The 27,008-nt window shown below is 46.0% G+C and overlaps 1 protein-coding gene across 2 annotated transcripts; it reads left to right on the top strand.

The window, feature by feature from the left end:
- The first annotated feature begins 676 nt into the window (after positions 1-676).
- LOC121546217 (prosaposin receptor GPR37-like) lies at positions 677-8,681 on the top strand. Of its 2 annotated transcripts, none has more exons than XM_041857309.2 (2): positions 677-2,532; positions 7,776-8,681. In XM_041857309.2, exons 1-2 carry the CDS (start codon positions 1,420-1,422, stop codon positions 8,589-8,591), a joined length of 1,929 nt encoding a protein of 642 aa, XP_041713243.1. In that variant the 5' UTR covers positions 677-1,419; the 3' UTR covers positions 8,592-8,681. The 2 variants fall into 2 exon arrangements, with proteins under 2 accessions (XP_041713243.1, XP_041713245.1); XM_041857311.2 differs by having other exon boundaries at positions 680-1,190.
- The last annotated feature ends 18,327 nt before the right edge of the window (positions 8,682-27,008 follow it).

The raw sequence follows: 27,008 nt of genomic DNA, 5'->3' as shown, positions 1-27,008 counted from the left end.
TGTGGCCAATTAGTGGGCTCAGCCAACACACTTGAACACACTTAACAAGATAGTCTTGTTGATGCTGAGAACGGAATGTATATGTTTTTAAATAACATTCTTAGAACGTCCTCTGAACGTTACTAAAGTTTTCTTGTGTTTTTTTTTGAAAGTTTTCTTAAAGATCTCTGAACAATTTGAGAACATGACTTTAAATAGAACCATTAGAAAATCTGTACGAAACGTTATACTGAAGTAATGACATTTCCACAGAAGAACGTTGTTTCTTAAGGTTCTTGGAACAATTTGAGAACATTCCCAATGTCAAACCAGTTGTAGAACGTTCCTAGAACATTACCAGAATTGAAATTAAATGTAACCATGTTTGAACTTTTAGGAAACATTCTGTTAACGTAATGAAATACCAAGAAAGTTATGTTTTTTTGTCAAGTTGTGTTGAGAATGTTCCAAAGCCAAGCAACTATACTGCACCGTTCCCAGAAAGGTTGTATGCAAAATAACCATAGGACAACCACGCTCTCACCAAGTTCTAAGAAATATATGGTTGTCGAACTTTATGTGCTAGCTGGGATGTGTACACATAGCCTGTAGGCTACAAGCTACTGCAGATGTTTTGCACAATAACTGATATCGAGAAAATAGACATCAGAATAGTTTAAACCCAAAATATTATATTACACCACGGAGAAAGTGGTGGTGGTGTCAGTATACGGCGATATCTCTATGTGTAATTATGATTATGATATATTTATTGCGCGCGCGTCATCGGGCGTGGTTGGCTGCCAGCGGCGGTAGTCTGGAGGCAGGATCTGATGGATGCGGAGTGACAGATCAGGGTTAGCCGCCAGGGGAGTCCATTTTCCTCCACAGTCCTCCCGGAGACGCCCAGCTCACCTCGGTGCTCCACGGAGCGGACAGAGAGAGCCAGCCAGAGCTGCGCCTCTCTTCTTTATCTTCTCTCAGCTTGCAGCTGTGTCACAAACACACAGCAGCACACAGCAGCAGCACCGCACAGCCTGTGAGACTCAGCCCGACCCAACCACAGCCAGTGCAGCCTGCTCGGCTCACAAGGGAAAGTCCGGTGATCTGCTGTTTATGGAGATGAGATGCATGTGACCATGTTGTCGCTGTAAAATGAGTTTGCTAGCGGCATGTGGTTCCATGGGGACCTTGCAGGGATATATCGTTCGGTAAGGCATGACACTTTCTACTTGACAAAATACATCTCACAGGAGGAGGTGGCGGCTGGCTTGCACAGAACAAGAGCGCTGAATTTGGAAATGAGCTAAAAGTTTGCAAACCTTAAAAGATGTTTGGGATCTACGTTGAGTGTTTAAGTTTAGTGTGATTTTTGTCATTATGGGTGTTGACTGAACGGGAGCTTATTCTCTTCACCGAGGATATCTCTCAGTCTGTGCTATGATCTGGACCATGCGGACTCTGATGCTGAGGACGCTGTGTGTGTTGTTGGGGAATGCACATGTGTTATCTCTCAGAAATAATGGCGACATAGGAACTAGAGAAACAGCGGGGGGTTATTATGGCCTTAACGCCACAGCAACACACAGGACCGCTCACACAGCCATCGGAGAGGGTCCCCATAACACAGCTTATGACAGCACTCGCTCCGGGGGACACGCTACAGGTACGTCCTACTCCAAACAGACTCTTCAAACATGGATGGAACATATTCATTCTACTTCTGTGAGAAGGACGCGTGTAATTGCAGATGAAACAAAACATAGACATGTAGGATTAAAGCAACACCACTCAAACAGAACACTGACGCTGGGGTATTCCTCCGCGACCCCGCACAGGGATCTGACGCGCCGCCACAAGAGGAGAAAGTTGAATAGTGAGATTGGCCCGGCCGCTGCCATGGGGACGGCAGGTGGATACAATACCACTAAGCCCACAGCAATGGGCCAGCAGCACGGGGGACTACTGGACAGTGACAGACGCAAGAGAGGCACAAAAGACGAGCAGAAGAAGGCGTTTAAGAGGGAGAGGGGGAGAAAAGTGTTGAACAAAAGCTCAATGGCTTTATCTCAGGCGCAGAGCTCAGTAGACGGGCTGGGCCCCCCTCTATCTCCATGGGAACCAATACCCAAGCCCCTAGCTCTCACCTCTACCGACCTCCCGCTCGACTTCTTCACCAGGAAAAACGAGATGTTTACTTACCGGGAGGAAAACCCGTGGGATGCCACTCCAATGACCCCTCCCAACACAGCAGATTTTGGAAGCGAAATCAGAAACCCATTTTACCCTGTGACAAGTGAAACATTTGGAGCTTATGCTATTACAGGCGTTTCTGCTATCATTTTCCTCGTGGGGATAGCAGGGAACATAGCCATACTGTGCATCGTGTGTCAGAACTACTATATGAAGAGCATCTCCAACTCTCTCATAGCTAACCTGGCCATCTGGGATTTTGTAGTCGTCTTCTTTTGTCTGCCCCTCGTCATTTTCCATGAATTGACTAAGTCCTGGCTACTGGGAGAATTCACGTGTAAAATCGTGCCATATCTGGAGGTATTCTATTATGTTCTATTATATTTTATTATATTCTACTACAGATTTTCTCCTCATATTGGTGGAAGATGGGGCATGGGGAATCTGAACATTTCTCTTTGCATAGGCACAATTTCAAATAGTATTGCATTGTGTATTACACATTTATAATACAGTATTGTCATATTCAGGACAAGTTGTGATAGAAAACCCTATCACAGTGAACAAGACACTAATCCATTTCACCCTAACATGGGATTAGCCCTCATCTGCACAATAATAAACAAGACGAGTTCCCACCAAGCTCAGATGTTACCTCAACTGATTATGACACCCAGTGTGACACTGCTACATACACCTGCTGGAGAGAAGTGGCCTTCCTCCCTCCACCCTCCCCTCATGACACCCACACACTAAATCCTTCCCTCTATCTCTCCCTCTTTTTCTCCCACTTCTGTGTGTGTGTCTCTGTCTCTGTCTCTGTCTCTGTCTGTCTCTCTCTCTCTCTCTCTCTCTCTCTCTCTCTCTCTCTCTCTCTCTCTCTCTCTCTCTCTCTCTCTCTCTCTCTCTCTCTCTCTCTCTCTCTCTCACACACACACACACACTACTCTGTATCTATCTACTATGATATCTCTGTCTTTCTCACCTACACATACAAAGGGCCTAAGTAAGTCACAAACTCCACACCCAGTTTATAGCCATCTCACTTTACCCTGGCTGGAGCAGTCATGCCTTTCCTTTGTAAGGCCATTGGGTTAAACCCAGTTTCGTATTCCCACAACTCCTAATCTCATTGTACAGTGTAGTGGTGAAACTGGAGGAGGATGTTGGGTTGCTGCTGCAGAGAAACCTGAGTTCTGAGTAGAGCACCAGGTGTAGGGTGAGGAGAGCTTGAAGAAGGTGTCAGTAGACCGTCTGGCTAGTGTGTGTGTGTGTGTGTGTGTGTGTGTGTGTGTGTGTGTGTGTGTGTGTGTGTGTGTGTGTGTGTGTGTGTGTGTGTGTGTGTGTGTGTGTGTGTGTGTGTGTGTGGAGGTTGGAGTCTGTGCGTGCAGGCCCGTTTGTGAATTTTAGGTATGCATGCCCATGAGTCCCTGCATGCATCAGTGCATGCATGTGTGTCGTCCGGCCATGCCTGTGCATGTATGTGTCTGTGCGTGTCCTCAGCCCTGTGTGTCCTCAGCCCTGTGTGTCCTCAGCCCAGTGAGCTGATCCACTGTGACTGTATGTGGGTTAAGTGGGGAGTAAAGTCGCTCTGTGGGCAGGATGTGTGAGAGAACACTCCACTCGGAGGAGAGGAAGCCTCGGGCTGCATTGCCCACTGACTCATGACACACACCCACACACGTGTGTGCAGACACAATCAGACAGACTCACAGACGAAGACACGTATGCACATACATGACCACACAGACGCGCACTCATACACATGCATAAACCCATATTCCAATCCCCAGAGCCCAGACAGTAGATATGAGCCCAGCTACAATGGTGATGATAATGCATTAGATACAGACAGCTAGGAGAGGAGGCATGGACAGTACCTCTGAAACTGATGGGAGGACCTCTCTGTGTTGCGTGTACTGAATGTGTGTGCATGGCTTCTGTAGCCTGCTCATGTGGTGTGCGTGAGTATGTGTATGGAATCAAGTCTCCAGGGATGTGCAGAGCTCTAAGGAGAGAGGCTGAGTGGAAGAGGCCCTTATGGGTCATGAGTGCTGTTATGTGAATCACGTCCATGGCTAATGTCTGTAGCGTAGGCTATATCAACAGCCGCAGCCAGTAGTGAATAGTAAAGATATTTTGCTTCGATAAGTTCAGTGAGAACAGTGAGGCTCAGAGAGGCATAGAGTGGTTCTCTCCAGCAGCTTTGTCCATTCTCAGACAGAGAGATACTGGGAGGCTGAAGTGCTGCTGTCTGCAGTGAGATAAACTCATCCCAGTCTGCTGCAGGGAATAGACATTCTACTGGGAGCCATTCAGGTCAGAGGTGGAGGACTGCATTGTGCTGGGATTGGTGTTAATAGCTAGACATTCATCACCCGGACACCCATGTACGTGGGTGCGCACATGCACAGGCTCAATCTCTCTCACTTATGGACACACATGCATAGAATCTCAAACACACATTAAATCTCACACACACCTAGACACTCTACCTTTCTTTCTCTCTCTCTCTCTCTCTCTCTCTCTCTCTCTCTCTCTCTCTCTCTCTCTCTCTCTCTCTCTCTCTCTCTCTCTCTCTCTCTCTCTCTCACTCTCACTCTCACTCTCACTCACTCACACACACACACACACACACACAAATACATGCTCACCTACACACGCAGAAACTCTCTCTCACACACACACACACACGGTAGCAGGGCGTGCTGAGATTCCAGATGGGTGGGATGGCCTGCCCTCCACTGATCGTTACCCACGGCGATCCTCTCTCTGCACGTGCTCACTGTGATTAGGGGAAGGACTCTCACACACACATACACACACACACTCCCACATACACACCACACACTCCCACATACACGTATACACTTCTTCCAACACACACACACACACACACCACTCCGCCCAAGTGCAGATTGTCTGCCCCTCTATTACTCATTACTCATGCGGTCTGATGGACACATACATGATGTTAATTGGAATATACTGTATGTTAATGATTCAGTGTATATAATTAGTGTTTGTAAATAATGGAGGATGGGTGATACTTATCCCATTCAGGCTCTTTGTTAGCTAGAGGATGAGAAGATGTTTAGTTTGCTGAGAGATAGACCACATAGATACATAACAACATCACAACCCAGAGAGAATGAAACTAAATTAACAAAATTACTCATTATAGAAGCAGAAATCAAATATAGACTTATTTATAACTGTGTGAATCATGCGTTGGCATGGCCAGTGTAGAATAGAATAGAACTGTATTGTCCACTTGAAAATAGACATTTACCATGAGCTTCATCTCAACAGTAACCTAGGATAACCATATCACACATAGAGCTAAAACAGTGAACATTAAATCAGTGTTACAGTTCAGAGGCTACGTCATGGAGTCTTAAGAGTAATAACTCCAGGTGCTCAGGTCCAGATTGACCCTGTCTGCCAGCCTGTCTCTGTGATGATCCATTCCCTGACTGTACAGAGAGACTGATGATCCCCGTGGCAGAGTGGCAGCCAGGGCCTAGGCTTCTTCTGTTGGAGTTATGGTCTGGGGAAGGAGGGAGAGAGGGAGGGAGAGAGGGAGGGTCAGACGCAGTCAGCCTGTAACAGTCAGCTTATTCATACACTCAGTGTGTGTGTGTGTGTGTGTGTTTCTGTGTCTGTATGTGTATATGTGTGTGTGTGTGCATTCGTGAGTATTACCCCATTTATCAATAGATAAGAGTCATTACCATGACAGACACTCAGGATCCAACATGGCCGCCCGCCGCGGGTCCCCCAGTCACTCAGACGCCATTAAACTCCAATTAATTAGTTGGGTTTTGAAGGCAACTGCTCAGAGGAGCTTACTCAGGGAATTATTAAACCAGCAACAGGGGAAATATCTCTATTACCTGCTGTACAATACAAGTAACTGAGACAGAGACAATGGTGCTGTACAGACTGCCATCAGCATGGCCACAGATAAGGCAGACATGACAGGGGTCAGGTACACAGAGAAGGGATCTGCCAAATTGGCCCGTTAATCATTATGAAGCTGTCAGGCTGTTGCATGAATAATTAGCCTAGCGATAGGAATAATCTCGCACACACAAACACACACACAGCTTTCAGTTAAGCAGCATTAGCACCACACTAGCTCCAGCACCATGGCCATTGGCCCATGCACATATCTTTGATCTACATATCTGTACAAAGCTGGGCTTGTCCTAGTCTGCCCCCTCGCTCTCTCCTGCTCTGTGAGATCTGATCAAAGAATTCACCCGGTCTGTGTGTCAGTGTTTAGTTTGACTTGTCTTGAGCCCAGTGTTCAGGCTATGAAATATTCACCATGTAGGCACCTGTCTGAGTGTACAAAGCAGAGTAGGGCTCGAAGACAGTAACCTGGCACACAGAGGCGATGGTGCATGGTTGGCCAGGATGCAGGAAGCCCTCTCTAGCTGTAATTAAAGCAACCAATCACACTGTACGACCAGCACAGGCTGAAGGTCATCAATAGTCACCATGGAAGAGGGATCTTGTTTACAAGATATGAACCACGTTTTTGGTTAAATCAATGTTTCACCAATTCGTTTTTTTTGGCCAGTTTTACTGTTTTAATGTAAAAATGAAAAAAATAACATTATGCTCCTTTGAAGTATACAGGAGTAAATACCAGGTGCAAGGTATCAAAATGTCTTATAAAAGGATTAGAAATACCTGCACACTGTCATACACCTCTTTGAAGTCTACAGGAGCATACTGTACAATAGCATGCAGGTCTCTCTAATGGCTGACCCAGGATTGTTCTCTTTAGGCTCTACTTCATTAGAACAGGAGCAGCTTTGGCAGAGATCCATAGTGCATGTGTGGTTCTCCTCTCTATCTCTATCTCTGCAGGATGTTGCTGTTTCGAAGGCTGTAGTCTCTGTGGCCTCCCAGGGATGTCTGGGAAACACTAGTCTAATGAACCGATAGAGAGAAGAAGAGAGGAAGAGAGAGGGGAGAGGGAGTGGGGAAGGAGAGAGAGAGAGGAGGGAGAGCAAGAGAGAGAGTGCATGAGAGAGGGTAGAGAGAGAAAGAGAGAGATGGGAGAAGGAGAGAGAGGAAATGAGAAGACGGAGTGAGTGAGAGAGAGAGAAATCTCCACAGCTTTACTGTTCATGTAGTAAACTGCAGCAGCAGTAATCACAGAGCAGGACCATACAGACTACAGCAGCTGGGTCTGGGTCTGGCTACAGTTAGTTTTCCCTGTAGTAACTGCAGTCAAAGTGATTCCAGCTGGAGAGGAATATGTTCCAGGTTCCTTGCTGTGCCTTAGTCTTTCAGACTCTAACCAATGCAGAGCAGAGACTTGGTTCTGAATGATGTGTTTTCTAAGCTTTGAGAGGCTTAGAATTTGGCATCTTTTTCAGTTTAATTCATTCTTTCAATTCAAGGAATGACTCTGTACAATCCTCTGTCAGATTTCTAAGAATTGTGTTGTCATTTTTGTGAAAGTAAAACTAAAAAGATCTATTTGGTGTGTACTGTCAGATGACTCAACATTCTGATAAACCATTTGTCTTTGTGATAAACCATTTGATAAACCATTAACCATTTCTCCATGTATTTGTCCCCAGGTGGCATCTCTAGGTGTGACCACCTTCACCCTGTGCGCTCTGTGCATTGACCGGTTCCGTGCGGCCACCAACGTCCAGATGTACTATGAGATGATTGAGAACTGCACCTCCACTACAGCCAAGCTCGCCGTCATCTGGATCGGAGCGCTCCTGTTGGCTCTCCCTGAGCTCCTGATCCGCCAGCTGGTCACAGAGGACCCCGCCCTCCCGGATGACCCCCCAACGGAGCGCTGCGTGGTGCGCATCTCGACGTCGCTCCCGGATACGCTCTACGTCCTGGGTCTAACCTACGAGGGCGCGCGGCTCTGGTGGTGCTTCGGCTGTTACTTCTGCCTCCCTACGCTCTTCACCATCGGCTGTTCCCTCGTCACCGCCCGCAAGATCCGCCGCGCCGAGCAGGCCTCCGTCCGCGGCAACAAGAAGCAGATACGCCTAGAAAGCCAGATGAACTGTACCGTTGTGGCGCTCGCCATCGTCTACGGCGCCTGCGTGGTCCCGGAGAACATCTGTAACATCGTATCGGCATACATGGCGGCGGGCGTGCCGGAGAGGACCATGGCGGTCTTACACCTCCTGTCACAGCTGTTGTTGTTCTGCCGGGCGGCAGTGACGCCCGTGTTGCTCCTATTGTTATGTCGCCCGCTAGGCAGGGCCTTTCTGGACTGTTGTTGTTGCTGCTGCTGTAACCATACCCACTCCTCAGGCACGGCTAGTGATGATAATGAACATGAGTGTACCACAGAGCTGGAGCTGTCGCCCTTCAGCACCATACGCAGAGAGCTCAGCAACTACACTCCCGCAGGGTCCAACTGTTAAAACCCCACAACTACTGTTAAAGGTCCAGTGCAGTAAAAAAATTGATTTTTCCTGTGTTTTATGTTCAGTGTATATTTCCACACTATGAGGTTGGAATAATACTTTGAATTGTGAAAATTATGATAATGCCCCTTTAGTGTAAGTTTGATAAGACCGCCTGAAATTTCAGCCTGTTTTGGTGGGAGTTTTGGCCTGCCTGGTGACATCATCAGGCAGTAAATTAGTTAATAGACTAATAAGAAAGAGAGTTACAAACTTCTCTGCCAAAAACAGCTAGTTTTCAATTTTCCCCTCCCCAGTCAGACCACTCCCAGACAATCCTAGGAAAATTGTTACCCAGAAATTATTTGATATTGAGATAAAAACAGCTGCATTGGACCTTTAATGACTACATAACTACACACCTGCAGAGTGACTATACAAACATACTAGTACACAGAACTGTACAACATCATACCTGCAGAGTCAAACACCTTTACAACTACAGAAATATAAAACATTTCACAAGCAGGATCAAACTGCTTGGATTACATACCTGTACACCTACAGTACAAAACTACAGCAGCCCCAAAAAAGTAATAAATAAACTACACAATCAGCTACACAACTGACAAACTGGGCACTAGGGCCACACAACTACTGTACAGTATACGATTACACTATTACACAACTACTGTATGTATAACTACACACTATCAGGGAAAAAGTGCCAGGACTACACACTATACATCCGCAGGGAGCAAGTAACATCTAAACAGCCATACTGCCGAGACAACTGCACAAACCCAGTGGTCTGAACTGGGACCAGACATGAATGGACAAAGCCAGACACTCGAGACCACACTATACTGGACTGTGTTGAGCTGAAATGGACTCAGTGGAGTGGACTAGGCATAGCTGGGCTGGACTTGGCTGGGCTGGAGTGGACTGGGCTGGACCGGACAAACTCACGTCACACCTCACTCAAACTCTGCACTCACAATTCAGTTCACACACGCCTTACTCACATACTAGACTGTACATACTGTATACTACACACTCTATCACTCTAGGGAAGGAAAGATATATAGAGAAGGAAAGAAGGAAGGATATGGAGGAGGGATATAAGGATATTACAAGCATATTGTAATTGTTTTATTTTAATGCGCATTAATATTACTGTAATCGTCGTAGTTGATTTCTGCATACAACTCTGCACTGCCAAACACCTTTCTTCTCTTTCATTCTCTGTCGTGCCCTTCTGTTAGTGTCACAGTCAGGGCCTCTGTCTTTTTTCTGACAGTATTATAAATGGCCGAGTGTAGTGTTGTGATTCAAACTCTTGATGAAGTCAGTGATTCTTGTAAACTGTTTTATTGAACTTTGTGAGTATCTTGTTCACTCTGTCTGTATTTGATACCAGAAGATGTAAGCACACACAGTCATCAGTCTAGTTTCTGGTTTCTAAATAGCTTTTTATATAGCCAACAAAAACGGTCCCTTTGATTAAAAAAACTTGATCTTGACTGCAGAACGGCAGTGCTGTACATAAAATGTTTTGAGTGTATGACGTTCTTTGTATTCCTGACCTGAAAATATCATTCTTTATTATAATTAGAATTCACAATGTTTTTCCCATACACCCAGATACAAACGCACCGTGGGTGTGTGACACCACAAATGCTTCCATATTCATCATCTATTGGTTACACAGACAGAGCAGAACATACAGTTGAAGTCGGAAGTTTACAGACACTTAAGTTGGTCATTAAAACTTGTTTTTCAACCACTCCAAACAAATTTCCTGTTAACAAACTATAGTTTTGGCAAGTCGGTTAGGACATCTACTTTATGCATGACTAGGGGTGTAACGATCCATCTACTACATCGATGTATCGATTTATATTCATATGATCCAACTACATCGATCTGTGCTCGGCGAGTTGGCCTTTTGGACAACATATATCGATCTAACATCGTTTTAAAATGTAATAAATCGATTGTATCGATACTAGGAAATAACCCATTGGATTTAAGCACGTCAGACTTTATATGCAGGGGTGCACATAACTGGTACGCAGATACGCAAGCGCGACAAAAATCAGGAATGCGTAATGCCACTTGTGTTACTACGCGCCTTTGCGTACTTGACCGATCTTCTCATCTAACCTTACACATGACATGTTGCTTGTCAACTACTGTCAGGGATGTCCAAAAAGCAACAGACATTAAGCAGCTTCTTTGGCGTTTCGCCACCTACAAAGAAACGCCAACTGGAGCCAGAGCCGAAGAAAATACTTTTTTCGGAAAAGTGGCTCCAAGATGTGCAGTGGCTTGAAGCTAACGATGAGCGCACTGAAATGTGGTGCAAGATTTGCCGCTCAAATCCACATCTAGCAGACAAAACAGGTGCATTTTATAAAGGCTCAAAGAATTTCAACCATCCTTTATTTGACAAACATGAAAAGAGCAAGGAGCACACGAATGTGGCGCAAGCCATTGCTAAAAGCTAGCCGAGAATAAATGTCCAGTCGCCCACTTGCCAGATGGCGAGACAAGCTGAATGAAGAACAGCGGCAAGCTCTGTTTAATATGTTTCTCTTTCCATACTCCGGCAACATGCTGCGGTTGGAGACTCCCTTGTGCACATTCTGTGCACCGCACACACACTGGAGAATTGCGCGAAATCAGCTGATCGCAACGTTCCTTACTGTGAGACATTTCATCGCTCTGTGGTCAAGCTGCTGCAGTTTTATTTACAAAAAGGTGGAGAAAAAAAAACTGCTGCACTGAATAAAGCTATGTGAAGAAAATGGGATCTCCTTTGTGGAACTGGGTAAGTTTCATAATACCAGATGGTCTGCATGGAGGCATGAAACACTGTTAAAAATATCAAGACTATTGCCAGCCATTAAAATGCAACTGGTTACCAGGTGTTTATTTCAGTCACACTGGTTGAATTTTTGGCTAAAAGGTTACTGAATCGATTTCAAGTCACTGAATCGTTTCGGATCGTATCGTTCTAAATGAACCAATATCGTCCTTGAATCGTATCGACAACCACGAATCGTGATACAAATCGAATCGTTGTTAAAACGAATCGTTACATCCCTATGCATGACACAAGTCATTTTTCCAACAATTGTTTACAGACAGATTATTTCACTTATAATTCACTGTATTACAATTCCAGTGGGTTAGAAGTTTCCATACACTAAGTTGACTGTGCCTTTAAACAGCTTGGAAAATTCCAGAAAAAGATGTCATGGCTTTAGAAGCTTCTGATAGGCTAATTGACATAATTTGAGTCAATTGGAGGTGTACCTGTGGATGTATTTCAAGGCCTACCTTCAAACTCAGTGCCTCTTTGCTTGACATCATGGGAAAATCTAAAGAAATCAGCCAAGACCTCAGAAGAAAAACTGTAGACCTCCACAAGTCTGGTCCTCTGTAGCTCAGCTGGTAGAGCACGGCGCTTGTAACGCCAAGGTAGTGGGTTCGATCCCCCGGACCACCCATACACAAAAATGTATGCACGCATGACTGTATGTCGCTTTGGATAAAAGCGTCTGCTAAATGGCATATTATTATAATATTATAAGTCTGGTTCATCCTTGGGAGCGAAAAGTGCAAATCAATCCCAGAATAACAGCAAAGGACCTTGTGAAGATGCTGGAGGAAACAGATACAAAAGTATCTATATCCACAGTAAAACAAGTCCTATATCGACATTACCTGAAAGGCCGATCAGCAAGGAAGAAGCCACTGCTCCAAAACCGCCATAAAAAAGCCAGACTACGGTTTGCAACTGCACATGGGGACAAAGATCATACTTTTTGGAGAAATGTCCTCTGGTCTGATGAAACAAAAATAGAACTGTTTGGCCATAATGACCATTGTTATGTTTGGAGGAAAAAGGGGGTTGCTTGCAAGTCGAAGAACACCACCCCAACCGTGAAGCACGGGGATGCCAGCATCATGCTGTGGGGGTGCTTTGCTGCAGGAGGGACTGGTGCACTTCACAAAATAGATGAAGGAAATAGATGAAGGAAAAATATGTGGATATACTGAAGCAACATCTCAAGACATCAGTCAGGAAGTTCAAGCTTGGTCGCAAATGGGTCTTCCAAATAGACAATGACCCCAAGCATACTTCCAAAGTTGTGGCAAAATGGCTTAAGGTCAACAAAGTCAAGGTATTGGAGTGGCCATTACAAAGCCCTGACCTCAATCCTATAAAAAATGTGTGGGCAGAACTGAAAAAGCATATGCGAGCAAGGAGGCCTACAAACCTGACTCAGTTACACCAGCTCTGTCAGGAGGAATGGGCCAAAATTCACCCAACTTATTGTGGGAAGCTTGTGGAAAGCTACCTGAAACGTTTGACCCAAGTTAAACAATTTAAAGGCAATGCTACCAAATACTAATTGAGTGTATGTAAACTTCTGACCCATTGGGAATGTGATTAAATAAATAAAAGCTGAAATAAATAATTATCTCTACTATTATTCTGACATTTCACATTCTTAAAATAAAGTGGTGATCCTAACTGACCTAAGACAGGGAATTTTTACTAGGATTAAATGTCAGGAATTGTGAAAAACTGAGTTTAAATGTATTTGGCTAAGGTGTATGTAAACTTCCGACTTCAACTGTACATCAATAGCATATATCTCTACATATCATTCCCTTATAACCTTCTTTACAGTGTTATACAATGATGACGATAGCAAAGACGCGTCTGGCATATGCCTGAGTCTGTGTTAGTGGCGATAAGGAGAGATGAATGTTGTGTTTATTATCCCCATAACAGAATTATCTGTCTTAAGAAGACTAAGCAGAACCAGCTCTGTTTCCGCTCCTGGAGGACTCTGCTGTGTATACTCCTGCACTCCCACTGCTCTGAGGAGGTGGTATTTTCTTTCTCACACCACCGCACATCCGCTCCTCTATTTGATGTGTCACAGAGAGAGAGAAAGAGAGAGAGAGAGAGAGAGAGAGAGAGAGAGAGAGAGAGAGAAAGAGATAGACACACGTATTCTAATTTCTACTGACAATCTATGTCTTCTGACGTTCTATCAAGACATGATTAGGGGTAACATTCAACTGACCATCAATCAACATTCCATTTCCATTCCATTTGCAACAGACAGTCAACAGGATTTGCATTGATTGTTGCCATCTTATGCAGGACTGTGACATCTATGTCATTCACCTCTCAGATTCTGAATCAAAAAGCCCAATTTACATAATGATTAAAATAACAGTTCTGTGCACTTTTTAAAAAAACACCATAAATTGGGGCTATTGTCTGAATCTTTCTCCTTCTCTTGACATCTGAGATCAAACTGCATTGTGGGCTGCTGTCGCTGTTGCGTCCCAGATAGGATGACAGGTATTCATGCTAGTAATTGTCTTAAATTTTCCTAGACTCTAGACATCACAGTGGCTCAGTCACACTCAATCAGAGCCTTAGCTGCTACAGCCCTGTCTACAGCTCTATCTGCGCCTCTGTCTGTTTGTCTCTGAGGGAGCAGGACGAAGAATACTCTGCCTTATTCAACTCACTGTTGTCATTATCATTCAATTGCAGGACCAGTTTCCCACACCCAGATTAAGCCTGAAATTAAGTTTAAGATTCCCATTGAGTTTCATGCTTTTCAGTCCAGGAATAGGCTTCATCTGGGTCCGGGAAACTATTGAGCTGCCTGGCTTGTATTACAGTATCAGCAGTCATGCTTATAAAATTCTAGTAAACATACAGTATGATTATATTTTGCGCAGGGTGACATCATAACAGTTAGTCGTTAGCCCTGACACGAGCTCACAGCACATCAGCGTTAGCCATGGCCAGTGCTACGCTAATGCTAGCCCCTTTGTCCTCACATCACTGCAGCCCAGAGCTAACGCTAACTAGACCTTTCTCCTCACATCACTGCCGCCCAGAGCTAACGCTAACTAGACCTTTCTCTAAAGCTAACTAGACCGTTCTCCTCACATCACTGCAGCCCAGAGCTAACGCTAACTAGACCTTTCTCCTCACATCACTGCAGCCCAGCACTAATACTAGCTTGCCCTTTTTAGTCACATCACTGCAGCCCAGTACTAACGCTAGCTAGCCCGTGCCTCACATTTCTTTCTGCAAACTAAAGCTAGTCGCTAGCCCCTTACTCCTCACATCACTGTCAACCCACTCTCCACTTACTCTGTGTATCCTCCTGCTAATCTCACTTTATTCTGTTTGCCAAAAATATGAGTTCTGAGTCTGCCTGCTGTCAACAGTCATTACTGTCTTCCATGGGTTCTCTGGGTGCAGATATATTGGACAGAATCAGAGTTGTAGTTGGAGGATCCTGATTTTCATTTTGATGGCCTTGTTTCACACGCTTGCAAGGAAATTTAGATATTCCTTGAGGAGTAGAGGAATATTCTGTATTTCTGTGTGTATTCGCTCTACCTCTAACCTCTTTCTCTCTCCTTCTCTAACCTCTCTCTCTCCTTCTCTAACCTCTCTCTCTCTCTCTGAATTTGCTCTTCTCCCTCTTTCTCTCTCTCTGCAGCATGCTAACCACAGGCATTTTAATGGGTGAGTTTTGATCTGTCCAGTCAAACACGTTCAAATGTGTCCATCCAGTAGCACAGTGGGAACAATGCATAATTCAACCCCAGCAAATGAACCAGCAGTCAACTGTACAGAACAGCATACGTATGCACTGCAGAAGAGATGGCAAAGTGGTAAACGAGTTTAGTTTTTAGACAGAGTGCTAGGTTGTAAACTGGGAACCATGCTAAGACATGTTTATGTATAAGGAGCCAGTCACGATGCGATTCACTGGCCCAAGACCTCATTTCCAACCATCTCTGAGACAATCTGTCAGCTCCATTTGAGTTAACATGGGTGAGAGAAAGACAAAGAGAGAGAGAGAGAGAGAGAGAGAGAGAGAGAGAGAGAGAGAGAGAGAGAGAGAGAGAGAGAGAGAGAGAGAGAGAGAGAGAGAGAGAGAGAGTGAGATAATGAGATTCTACGGCATGCTGCTCTATGCATACTATTGATTTGAGTCCACAATTGGGGTTTTGAGTGGCTTTCCCAACCCTCTATCTATACAATCAATCTGAAATATGTATATTGGGCAATGTAGAATGGAACCAAAACCCTACAGTATTATGTGTGCATTAGAGTGGAAGAGACGAGGGTGCTGCCACACTAGAGATCAGAGATAGAGAAAAATAAACTAAGGCCTAGATCCAGCGTTAACCGACACCCGCATAGCTGATGTTTTGGAGGTGTGGGAGGTGGAACTGCGTTGAAGCTGTCAAATTGGTGAGCAGCTGCTCTTGATCATTGTAATGAAGCTACATCCGTCCTACTCGCGTTAAAAGTTCAGAAAAAGAAAGTGTAGCTATATAGAAATAATGACACTCAAATTGAAAATCATTCAACTAAAGTCCTCTGTAGCTCAGCTGGTAGAGCACGGCGCTTGTAACGCCAAGGTAGTGGGTTCGATCCCCGGGACCACCCATACACAAAAAAAAATGTATGCACGCATGACTGTAAGTCGCTTTGGATAAAAGCGTCTGCTAAATGGCTTATTATTATATTATTATATATTATATATTATATTATATAATGAGGATTTCTATCAGCCTAATCAAGGTCTAGATTTCATCTCATATTCCAGTGTTGGAACGCTGCATGGGATTTCACTTAATGCGACTCCATGCAGCCAATGGCAATGTCTGCTTTAGGTATAGCCAGTTAGGCTAGTGGCCAATGCTCAAAAAGGTATTTAGCTTTTGAGATACTGACACACCCCCTAAACTCAAAAAGTGCAGAATAATGCCTGGCTGAAGGGGGGATGGGCCGCATAAGATCATGTAACCCAATATTGCAGGCTCTGATATTGCTAAAATTGGGAATACAAGTAGTCAGTTGTCTACATCTTGGAAATATAGACCTGTAAACACAGAGATACAATAGGAGGTCATGTCGACTATGAATATTTATGTTGAATGTAAGCTTAACTTTTTGGTAACTGATTAATAGACAAGTCAAATTTGCTCTTATTCAGTGCTGTATCGTCCTGCCTGACAGAAATACATACAGTTACATGATTTTCTATGTTGTGGCTATTGTAATATAATCGGCTTTAAGTAAACAAGTGGGCTCAGAAACTGAAAATTGAAATATGTTCAGTCAAAGGTTCCTCTGTGGATTTTATTTGTTCAGCCCCTACTCCTGCAATTACATTAGCCCCCCAAAAAATCAAATATGGCGTCCAAAATCCAATATGGCTGCCATAATACAATGGGTTTCCAATGGTGGTTTAATTACCAATGGTGGTTTAATCACCTGTATATGTATTGGATAAATTGGTCCCTTCATACAAACAGGAGGCTGAAGAAATTCAGTTTAGCCCCTAAGGCCCTCACAAACTTCTATAGATGCACCATTGAGAGCATCCTGCCGGGCAGTATCACTGCCTTGTATGGCCATTACATCGTCCACAACCGCAGGGCTCTCCAGAGGGTGGTGCGGTCAACCCAACACATCACTGGGGGCACACTGCCTGCCCTCCAGGACATCTACAGCACCCGGTGTCACAGGAAGGCCAAGAAGATCATCAAGTACCTCAGCCACCCGAGCCACGGCATGTTCACCCCGCTACCATTTAGAAGGCAGAGACAGTACAGGTGCATCAAAGCAGGGACAGAGAGACTGAGAAACAGCTTCTATCTCCAGCCCATCAGACTGTTTAACAATCACCAATATTCTTAGTCACTGTTCTAGCTGGCTACCACCCAGTACTCTACCCTGCACCGTAGAGACTGCTTCCCTATATACATTGAGCCATTGAACACTGGTCACTTTAATAATGTTTACATACTGTTTTACCCACCTTTACTGTATGTATATACTGTATTCTAGTCATTGAACTATGTTTATATACAAAACACACCATTATATACAGTGGGGAAAAAAAGTATTTAGTCAGCCACCAATTGTGCAAGTTCTCCCACTTAAAAAGATGAGAGAGGCCTGTAATTTTCATCATAGGTACACGTCAACTATGACAGACAAAATGAGAAAAAAAAGTATATTTGGTCAATAACAAAAGTTTCTCAATACTTTGTTATATACCCTTTGTTGGCAATGACACAGGTCAAACGTTTTCTGTAAGTCTTCACAAGGTTTTCACACACTGTTGCTGGTATTTTGGCCCATTCCTCCATGCAGATCTCCTCTAGAGCAGTGATGTTTTGGGGCTGTCGCTGGGCAACACGGACTTTCAACTCCCTCCAAAGATTTTCTATGGGGTTGAGATCTGGAGACTGGCTAGGCCACTCCAGGACCTTGAAATGCTTCTTACGAAGCCACTCCTTCGTTGCCCGGGCGGTGTGTTTGGGATCATTGTCATGCTGAAAGACCCAGCCACGTTTCATCTTCAATGCCCTTGCTGATGGAAGGAGGTTTTCACTCAAAATCTCACGATACATGGCCCCATTCATTCTTTCCTTTACACGGATCAGTCGTCCTGGTCCCTTTGCAGAAAAACAGCCCCAAAGCATGATGTTTCCACCCCCATGCTTCACAGTAGGTATGGTGTTCTTTGGATGCAACTCAGCATTCTTTGTCCTCCAAACACGACGAGTTGAGTTTTTACCAAAAAGTTCTATTTTGGTTTCATCTGACCATATGACATTCTCCCAATCCTCTTCTGGATCATCCAAATGCACTCTAGCAAACTTCAGACGGGCCTGGACATGTACTGGCTTAAGCAGGGGGACACGTCTGGCACTGCAGGATTTGAGTCCCTGGCGGCGTAGTGTGTTACTGATGGTAGGCTTTGTTACTTTGGTCCCAGCTCTCTGCAGGTCATTCACTAGGTCCCCCTGTGTGGTTCTGGGATTTTTGCTCACCGTTCTTGTGATCATTTTGACCCCACGGGGTGAGATCTTGCGTGGAGCCCCAGATCGAGGGAGATTATCAGTGGTCTTGTATGTCTTCCATTTCCTAATAATTGCTCCCACAGTTGATTTCTTCAAACCAAGCTGCTTACCTATTGCCGATTCAGTCTTCCCAGCCTGGTGCAGGTCTACAATTTTGTTTCTGGTGTCCTTTGACAGCTCTTTGGTCTTGGCCATAGTGGAGTTTGGAGTGTGACTGTTTGAGGTTGTGGACAGGTGTCTTTTATACTGATAAGTTCAAACAGGTGCCATTAATACAGGTAACGAGTGGAGGACAGAGGAGCCTCTTAAAGAAGAAGTTACAGGTCTGTGAGAGCCAGAAATCTTGCTTGTTTGTAGGTGACCAAATACTTATTTTCCACCATAATTTGCAAATAAATTCATAAAAAATCCTACAATGTGATTTTCTGGAGAAAAAAATTCTCAATTTGTCTGTCATAGTTGACGTGTACCTATGATGAAAATTACAGGCCTCTCTCATCTTTTTAAGTGGGAGAACTTGCACAATTGGTGGCTGACTAAATACTTTTTCCCCCACTGTATATATATATATACAGTATATATTTAATACATTATATGTCTATCTATTTATATTCCGGTTTCTGCTCGTTCTGATATTTCTTAATTGATTTCTTTTCTGGATTATGTGTGTATTGTGTTTTTTATTTTTATTTGTATTGCTAGGTATTACTGCACTGTTGGAGCTAGAAACACAAGCATTTCACTGCACCTACGATAACATCTGCAAATCTGTGTACGCGACCAATAAAATGTGATTTGATTTGATTAGATTTTATATGCATGTTTTAAATGAGAGACATCTTTCAGATTTGTGTACTGTTCTCATGATCTGTACTCAAGTCTATTTTTGTGCAATTCAACTATGTTGGGAATACAATAAGCCTGCCATAATTACACTCAAACACGTTTTTCTGGATATAGGAAAGGCAACAGACTGCTTGGCATGACAACACCTAGTATCCCAAGTCACAAGCCTCTTTGAGTATCAATGAGGCAACTGGGAGGCTCCAACGAAAGGAAAGAGAATCCAACCATGACACCCTCTCCCTAGCTCTATAACTTGCCCCCACTGTGGTATAACTTGTACCTCCAGGATTGGGCAAGTCTCCTCCTTATCATTTAGAAGTGAGCTTGATTCATAGCTAGTCCAATATGGCTGCCTGAATCCAACATGACGTTCTGCTGGTTCACTGCATTTGTGATGCGGTGCACTCTTCGGCTGTTCAGGTTGAGCTGGCACATTGCTTTTGACAGAAAATCATGTTCACCATTTTGGCTGTCTGTCCTGGAGTTGCTGTATCTGTTGCCTTGGTGACATTATGGTGTATGGGGAAAATGCAACCACGCATGTTGAAAGAAATATAAGGCAGGTGTTCACTACAATGAACCAACACAACCTGACACTCATTGACAAGAAATGCCATCAACTTATTGGGCCTTCACATATCATAGGAATTGCAGCTCTCCAATGTCAATGCCATCCTGAATCTCCCAGAACTGTCCTCGATAGGCCCCCTCCACCTTCAGTCCTCCCCTCTGGCAGTAACTACAGACACATGTCTGGAGGCCATTCAACAGCCAAAATGACATCTGGAAAGTGCTGGCGTGCATTGCCATCATATGTACCCATTTTGCTACCACCCATGTCTGGCCAGCCCATGTGACACCTGAACTGGACTCGCATGTAAAGAATGAGCTCTCATGTTGGGGTGGTCTGGGAAACTGTACAGTAATCCCAACATCCTTTTAAGGACATATGCCATCTATGGCAAACAAGAGGCCCCTTAGGATGGTCAAACTTAAACAAAGATGTATGTCATTGTGTTTGGTGGCTGGGGATTGACTGTGAGATAGTTTCCTTTCTGCACCATGCTTGACCAGCTCCACCTCCTCTGCAATCATTCAGGCTGAGATTAGTCAATGGGTCTTGTTGGCAGGCAAGCTGCATCTCCTGAGTGTCTGCACCCAACTGTTGTAGAATTGGATACTGATCACCCCACAGCTCCAACACCCTGCCAGTCATACAGGAAGGATAGTGCCCTTGTCGCTGCAGCTTGCCCAGAATGACCAGTTAGCTGTGCAAGCTGGTCCGAGAACTACAACCACTACTGGTTACTTTGTCTCCTCACCCTGTTAGGACACACTCATGTCCTGTCATCTCAAAGGGTGTTGAATCAACCTTGCACTTGGGGAAAAGAGGGGAAAGGTTAGAGCTGTACATATAGGCTACTAGAGAAGCTGACTGTTGTATAACAGATCTCTTTCCTGTAACTTGATTATGCTACTATGTGCTTGTGTTGTGAAAGGCTTGTTATTATATTTTGCGGAATTGCCCATTGTTGATATGCTGTAAGTGTGTGAATGAGATTTAAACATGAACACACATTGAAAAGCTATTTGGCTTTAGGTATTCAAACACAGCAGAGGCATGGCAGTGCCACTCATAGTACTAGATATACCAAGAGCCTTATGAAATGCTTTTTAAGATAGAATAACACATTTGATACAAAATAAACAAGGGTAACTTATATTCTGGCGAAGGTGTTTGAGTGTAATCACGTTGGCCATATTGGAGTGTTCTACACATATTTACACGTGATTTAACCTCCATCAAATGGTATTGTGGCAGCCATATTGGATTTTGGACACCATATTGGATTTGAGGCTAAATCTATGGTGGCCCCAAAGATAATATGTGATGGCCCCTGACTTAATTACAAGAGTAGGTAGGGGCTAAAGATACAAAATCCTTCAATGAACCTGTCTGAGCCCACTTGTTTTCCTTAGAGCAGATTGTACTAGCCACAACATCAAAAAACATGTGTAACTGTATGTACTTTTGTCAGGCAGGACCATACAGAACTGAATGAGAGCAAATTTTACTTGCAAAGTTGTCAATTAATTATGGTGCCCATGCCCACTCCAGCTAGGCATTATTCAGCACTTTTTGAGTTTAGGGGGTGAGTCACAACATCTATAAAAAAATATTTTTAAACAACCATCCATTTTATATATGGGAGACATTAGGAATGTGAAAAAAACATGGTTGTGTTTTGTTCTACCTCGGGTAGGGGTATCAAAAAAAATTGGAGGCCATGCCACTAGCCTATATTGCCAGGAGCCGCTTGTGAATTGTACAGCTCTAACGCAGTTCCACCGCCAAAACAACCGCTATGCGGATGTCGGCTAAAGCGGATATGATCGAATAGAGCCCTAAATCTGTGAGAGCTTTTCTATAAGTGTAGATATGAGCATCCCAGATATCTGATACTGTCACGACTTCTTCTGAAGCTGCCTCCTCTCCTTGTTCGGGCAGGCTTCGGCGTTCGTCGTCACCGGCCTTCTAGCCACTGCCGCTCCTCATCTCATCATTCCATTTGTTTTGTCTTGTTTATTACACACACCTGGTTCATATCCCCTCAGCAGTACCTGTATAAGTATTCCCTCTACCCACCATGTCTTTGTGTGTAATTGTTTATTGTGGACGTCACTATAGCTCGGTGTAGCTATATTGTATTTTGTATCGCTGGGATATTCACCCGTGTGCCTTGTTTTATTCAGTGATTTACCCTCCTGCGCCTGACTCAGCAGGAGCAGGGAATATGCCTGGAGTTGTGGAGCAGGTCCGGGAGCATTCCAACATGTTAGCCAGCTTTGGCGAAGCGATGGATCGGGTCCTCTCCTCTCCAGGCGTTGGACGACCTAGAGAACCCGATCCATCGTTTCGCCCAAGCTGGCTAACATGTTGGAATGCTTCGGGACCAGCTGAGCGACCTGATCCAGCCACCCACACCCCAGCGCCCAGAGATTCCTCCTGCAGCTGGACCTATATTTGAACACCATCAGCCCGGCTCCATCGGAGCGGGAGAAGGTGTCCGCCCTTGTCTCCTGCCTCTCTGGGAACGCCCTGGAATGGGCAAACACGGTCTGGAGTGAAGGAGGAGACGCGTTGGACAACTACGGGGAGTTCGCTCGCCTCTTCCGGGCAGTCTTCGATCACCCTCCCGAAGGAAGAGAGGCGGGCGAGCCAGCTGGTCCATCAGAGACAGGGGACGAGGACCATGCAGGACTTTGCCCTGGAGTTTAGAATTCTAGCGGCTGAGTCCAGGTGGAACGAGCAGGCCCTCATCGACCGCTTCCGGTGCAGCCTGCGAGAGGACGTCCGAAGGGAGCTAGCCTTCCGGGATACCGCGTTGACTTTCAACCAGCTGGTGGACATGACCATCCGTTTGGACAACCTGCTGGCTTCAAGAGGACGTCCTGGAAGGGGCCTGCCCGTTTCACCCCCCCTCAACCCGGATTACGTTCAGATGGAGCTGGGTGGTGCAGCGATCCGGGAGAAGGGAGGACGACAGCTCCAGTGTCACTCTTGTGGCAAGAGAGGACACTCTGCTGCACGCTGTCATCAGAGTTATTCTGGGTCTGGAGGCGGCAGGCAGGGGCACTCTCGCGTTACCCCAGGTAGCGCAAACCCACACTCGTTCAGAGCCCTCTGCTGCACACTTCACCATACACGTCACCTTCCCTGATTACACGGTAGTTCCACAGTGTAAGGCGTGGTCGATTCAGGCGCAGCTGGGAACTTCATGGACAGGTCTTTAGCTAATAGTCTATGTATCACATTGGTTCCCCTACCCATTCCATTGCCCATCAAAGCACTTGACAGTCGACCATTAGGGTCAGGTTATGTTAGGGAGGTTACAGCACCCGTCACGATGATTATGCAGGAAACCCATAAGGAGCAAATCACCTTTTTTATTATTGAGTCCCCTGATTTCCCTGTTGTGTTGGGTCTTCCCTGGCTCACACTACACGACCCCACCTTTTCATGGCCGCAGAGGGTTCTCACGGGGTGGTCGCGAGAGTGTCAGGGTAGGTCTCTAGCTGTTTCCATTGGTGCAACCACGGTGGAAAGTCCAGACACTACCTCCACCGTGCGCATTCCCCCCGAATAGCTCGACTTGGCGCACACGTTTTCCAAAATGCAGGCGACCAAATTACCACCCCAACGGGCGGGGGATTGTGCGATAAACCTCCGGTTAGAAGCTGTGCCTCCCAGGAGTCATGTCTATCCCCTGTCACAGGCTGAAACGGAGGCTATGGAGACATACGTCTCCGAGTCCCTGCGCCAGGGGTTCATATGTCCCTCCACTTCACCCGCCTCCTCAAGTTTATTTTTCGTGAAGAAGAAAGACGGAGGTCTGCGCCCTTGCATTGATTACTGTGCACTTAATCAAACCACCATTCGCTATAGTTACCCTCTACCCCTCATCTCCTCTGTTATCGAATCAATGCATGGTGCGCGCTTCTTCACAAAATTAGATCTCCGGAGTGCGTAAAACATGGTGCGTGTCCGGGAAGGGGACGAGTGGAAGACAGCATTCAGCACAACCACGGGGCATTACGAATACCTGGTGATGACATACGGGTTGATGAATGCTCCATCAGTCTTCCAGTCCTTTGTGAACGAGGTGTTTTGGGACATGCTTGGTTGCGGTGTGGTGGTCTATATCAATGACATTCTGGTGTATTCCGCTACGCGCGCCAAGAATGTGTCCCTGGTTCGCAGAGTACTGGGCCGACTGTTGGAGCATGACCTGTATGCCAAGGCAGAAAAGTGTCTGTTCTTCCAACAGTCCGTCTCCTTCCTCAGATACCACATCACCACCTCAGGTGTGGAGATGGAGGGAGACCGCATTTCAGTCGTGCGTAATTGGCCGACTCCAACCACGGTAAAGGAGTTGCAGCGCTTTATGGGCTTTGCCAATTATCAGAGGTTTATCCATGGCTTTGGCAAGGTCACAGCTCCCATCCCCTCTCTGTTGAAGGGTGGACCGTCCCGGCTCCACTGGTCTGCTGAGGCTGACAGGGCTTTCAGTAACCTGAGGGCTCTGTTCACCTCAGCCCCGGTACTGGCCCATCCCAATCCATCATTACCATTTGTAGTGGAGGTGGATGCGTCCGAGGTAGGGATAGGCACTGTCCTATCCCAACACTCGGGCACGCCACCCAAGCTCCGCCCCTGTGCCATCTTCTCTAAGAAGCTCAGCTCGGCGGAGCAGAACTACGACTTTGGTGATAGGGAGCTGTTGGCTGTTGTCAGAGCCCTGACCAAGTGAAGGTACTGGCTCGAGGGGGAGAACCACCCTTTCCTCGTCTGGACTGACCACCGTAACATGGAGTACATCAGGGCAGCGAGGAGACTGAACCCTCGCCAGGCCAGGTGGGCCTTGTTCTTCACCGGTTTGATTTCACGTTGTCTTACATACCAGGTACTAAGAACGTGAAGGCAGACACACTGTCACGGCTGTACGACACAGAGGAGAGGCCCATAGACAACACCCCCATACTCTCGGCCTCCTGCATTGTGGCGCCGGTAGTGTGGGCGGTGGACGCGGAGTCTAATGGGCAGGTGGAATGGGTGAATCAGGATATGGGTAGGTTCCTGCGGTCCTACTGCCAGGACTAGCCGGGGGAGTGGTCGGTGTTCTTGCCATGGGCTGAATATGCCCAGAACTCTCTCCGCCACTCCTCCACTAACCTATCTCCATTTCAATGTGTTTTAGGTCCTGGCACCGTGACATCAGAGCCAGACCGAAGCTCCTGCGGTGGATGACTGGTTCCGGTGCACGGAGGAGACTTGGAAGACTGCCCACATCCACCTCCAGCGCGCTGTGTGTCGCCAGAAGGCCAACGCTGACCGCCACCGCAGTGAGGCCCCGGTCCTTGTACCGGGTGATCGGGTCTGGCTCTCGACCTGGAATCTGCCCCTCCGCCTGCCCTGCCGGAAGCTGAGCCCGCGGTTTGTGGGGCTGTTCAAAGTCCTGAGGAGAGTAAACGAGGTTACGTACAGGTTACTACTCCCTCCTGATTACCATATTTACCCCTCGTTTCACGTGTCTCTCCTCAGGCCGGTGGTGGCTGGTCCGCTCCAGGAGTCTGAGGTGCGGGAGGTCCCTCCGCCCCCTCTGGACATCGAGGGAGCCCCGGCGTACTCCGTCCATTCCATCCTGGATTTGAGGCGTCGGGTGGGGGGCCTTCAGTACCTAGTGGAGTGGGAGGGGTATGGTCCGGAGGAGCGGAGCTGGGTCCCGATGAGGGATGTCCTCGATCCCTCCCTGTTGCAGGACTTCCACCATCGCCATCCGGCTCACCCCATCTCCGTGTCCTCCTGGCCGTCCCCAAGGCCGGTGTCAGTGCGCTGCTGGAGCTGCGCGTCAAGGGGGTGTACTGTCACGATTTCCTCCGAAGCTGCCCCCTCTCCTTGTTCGGGCAGGCTTCGGCGTTCGTCGTCACTGGCCTTCTAGCCACTGCCGCTCCTCATCTCATCATTCCATTTGTTTTGTCTTGTTTATTACACACACCTGGTTCATATCCCCTCATCAGTACCTGTATAAGTATTCCCTCTGCCCCCCATGTCTTTGTGTGTGATTGTTTATTGTGGAGGTCACTATAGCTCGGTGGAGCTGTATTGTATTTTGTATCGCCGGGATATTCACCTATGTGCCTTGTTTTCTCCAGTGCGCCATATTACCATACTGGAGTGTTTTACGCATTGTATTGCCAAATAAACAATTTCTTCTGTGATTTACCCTCCTGCGCCTGACTCCGTCCAAAATCACCCGCTACAGATACTGCTGACTGGCCAAACAATCACCAGCCTTGGGGAATAAGTGCTTTATCTTTATTTTTTATGATTTTTTTTGTTGGCCTGCCATTCATTTCTAGGTCAGTGCCGGCGCTGAATGGTTGGGTGCATTTAAGATGTGCTCACTGAAGAATCTCTTTCTGTGTCTCTGAGCGGTGAAGAGGCTGCGGTAGACCTTGTAAGAGCCTTCGCTTCACTGCCCTGAAAGGGTGTCATGCTTCAGCTGCTATTCTCTCTCTCTCTCTCTCTCTCTCTCTCTCTCTCTCTCTCTCTCTCTCTCTCTCTCTCCCTCTCTCCATATCTCTCTTTCTATCTCTCTCTCTCCATATCTCTCTTTCTATCTCTCATGGCCCTTTGCAGTTTTGTTAAAGCACTGCTGATGTTGGATGAATTCTCTTCAAATATCCATTCTATTCTTCAGGGCTGAGACTTGGGTCATGGGCATCTGCAGATCACTGTCTGGGATTATTGTTTGGCTTGGCTAGCGTTGTTAGCATCGCTCCCATTGACCTCTGCTAGCATTCTGGCTGACATCAGAACATTGTAGCTCTAGCAGCGCTAAAACTTTTCCCTCTCATTGCTAGGCAGATAGATCAAAGACTGTTTAGAGAACAAATACCAACAAACACTGATGGGTGAGTTTAAGGGAATGGAGAGTTTTCAATTGTACACACACACAAGTACACACACACCCACACAAGCACACACACACACACAACACCACCAGGCCTCTCTCTCAAGCCAATATTTCCTAAGCATAAAGTGCCTAGTAATTAGTCCATTATGTTTTTATGTATTCAAAT

This window comes from Coregonus clupeaformis, unplaced genomic scaffold (assembly GCF_020615455.1).
Source record: "Coregonus clupeaformis isolate EN_2021a unplaced genomic scaffold, ASM2061545v1 scaf0070, whole genome shotgun sequence".
Lineage (NCBI taxonomy): Eukaryota > Metazoa > Chordata > Actinopteri > Salmoniformes > Salmonidae > Coregonus > Coregonus clupeaformis.
The sequence above is the reverse complement of the archived record's forward strand: the minus strand, read 5'-3'. Positions and strand labels throughout refer to the sequence as shown.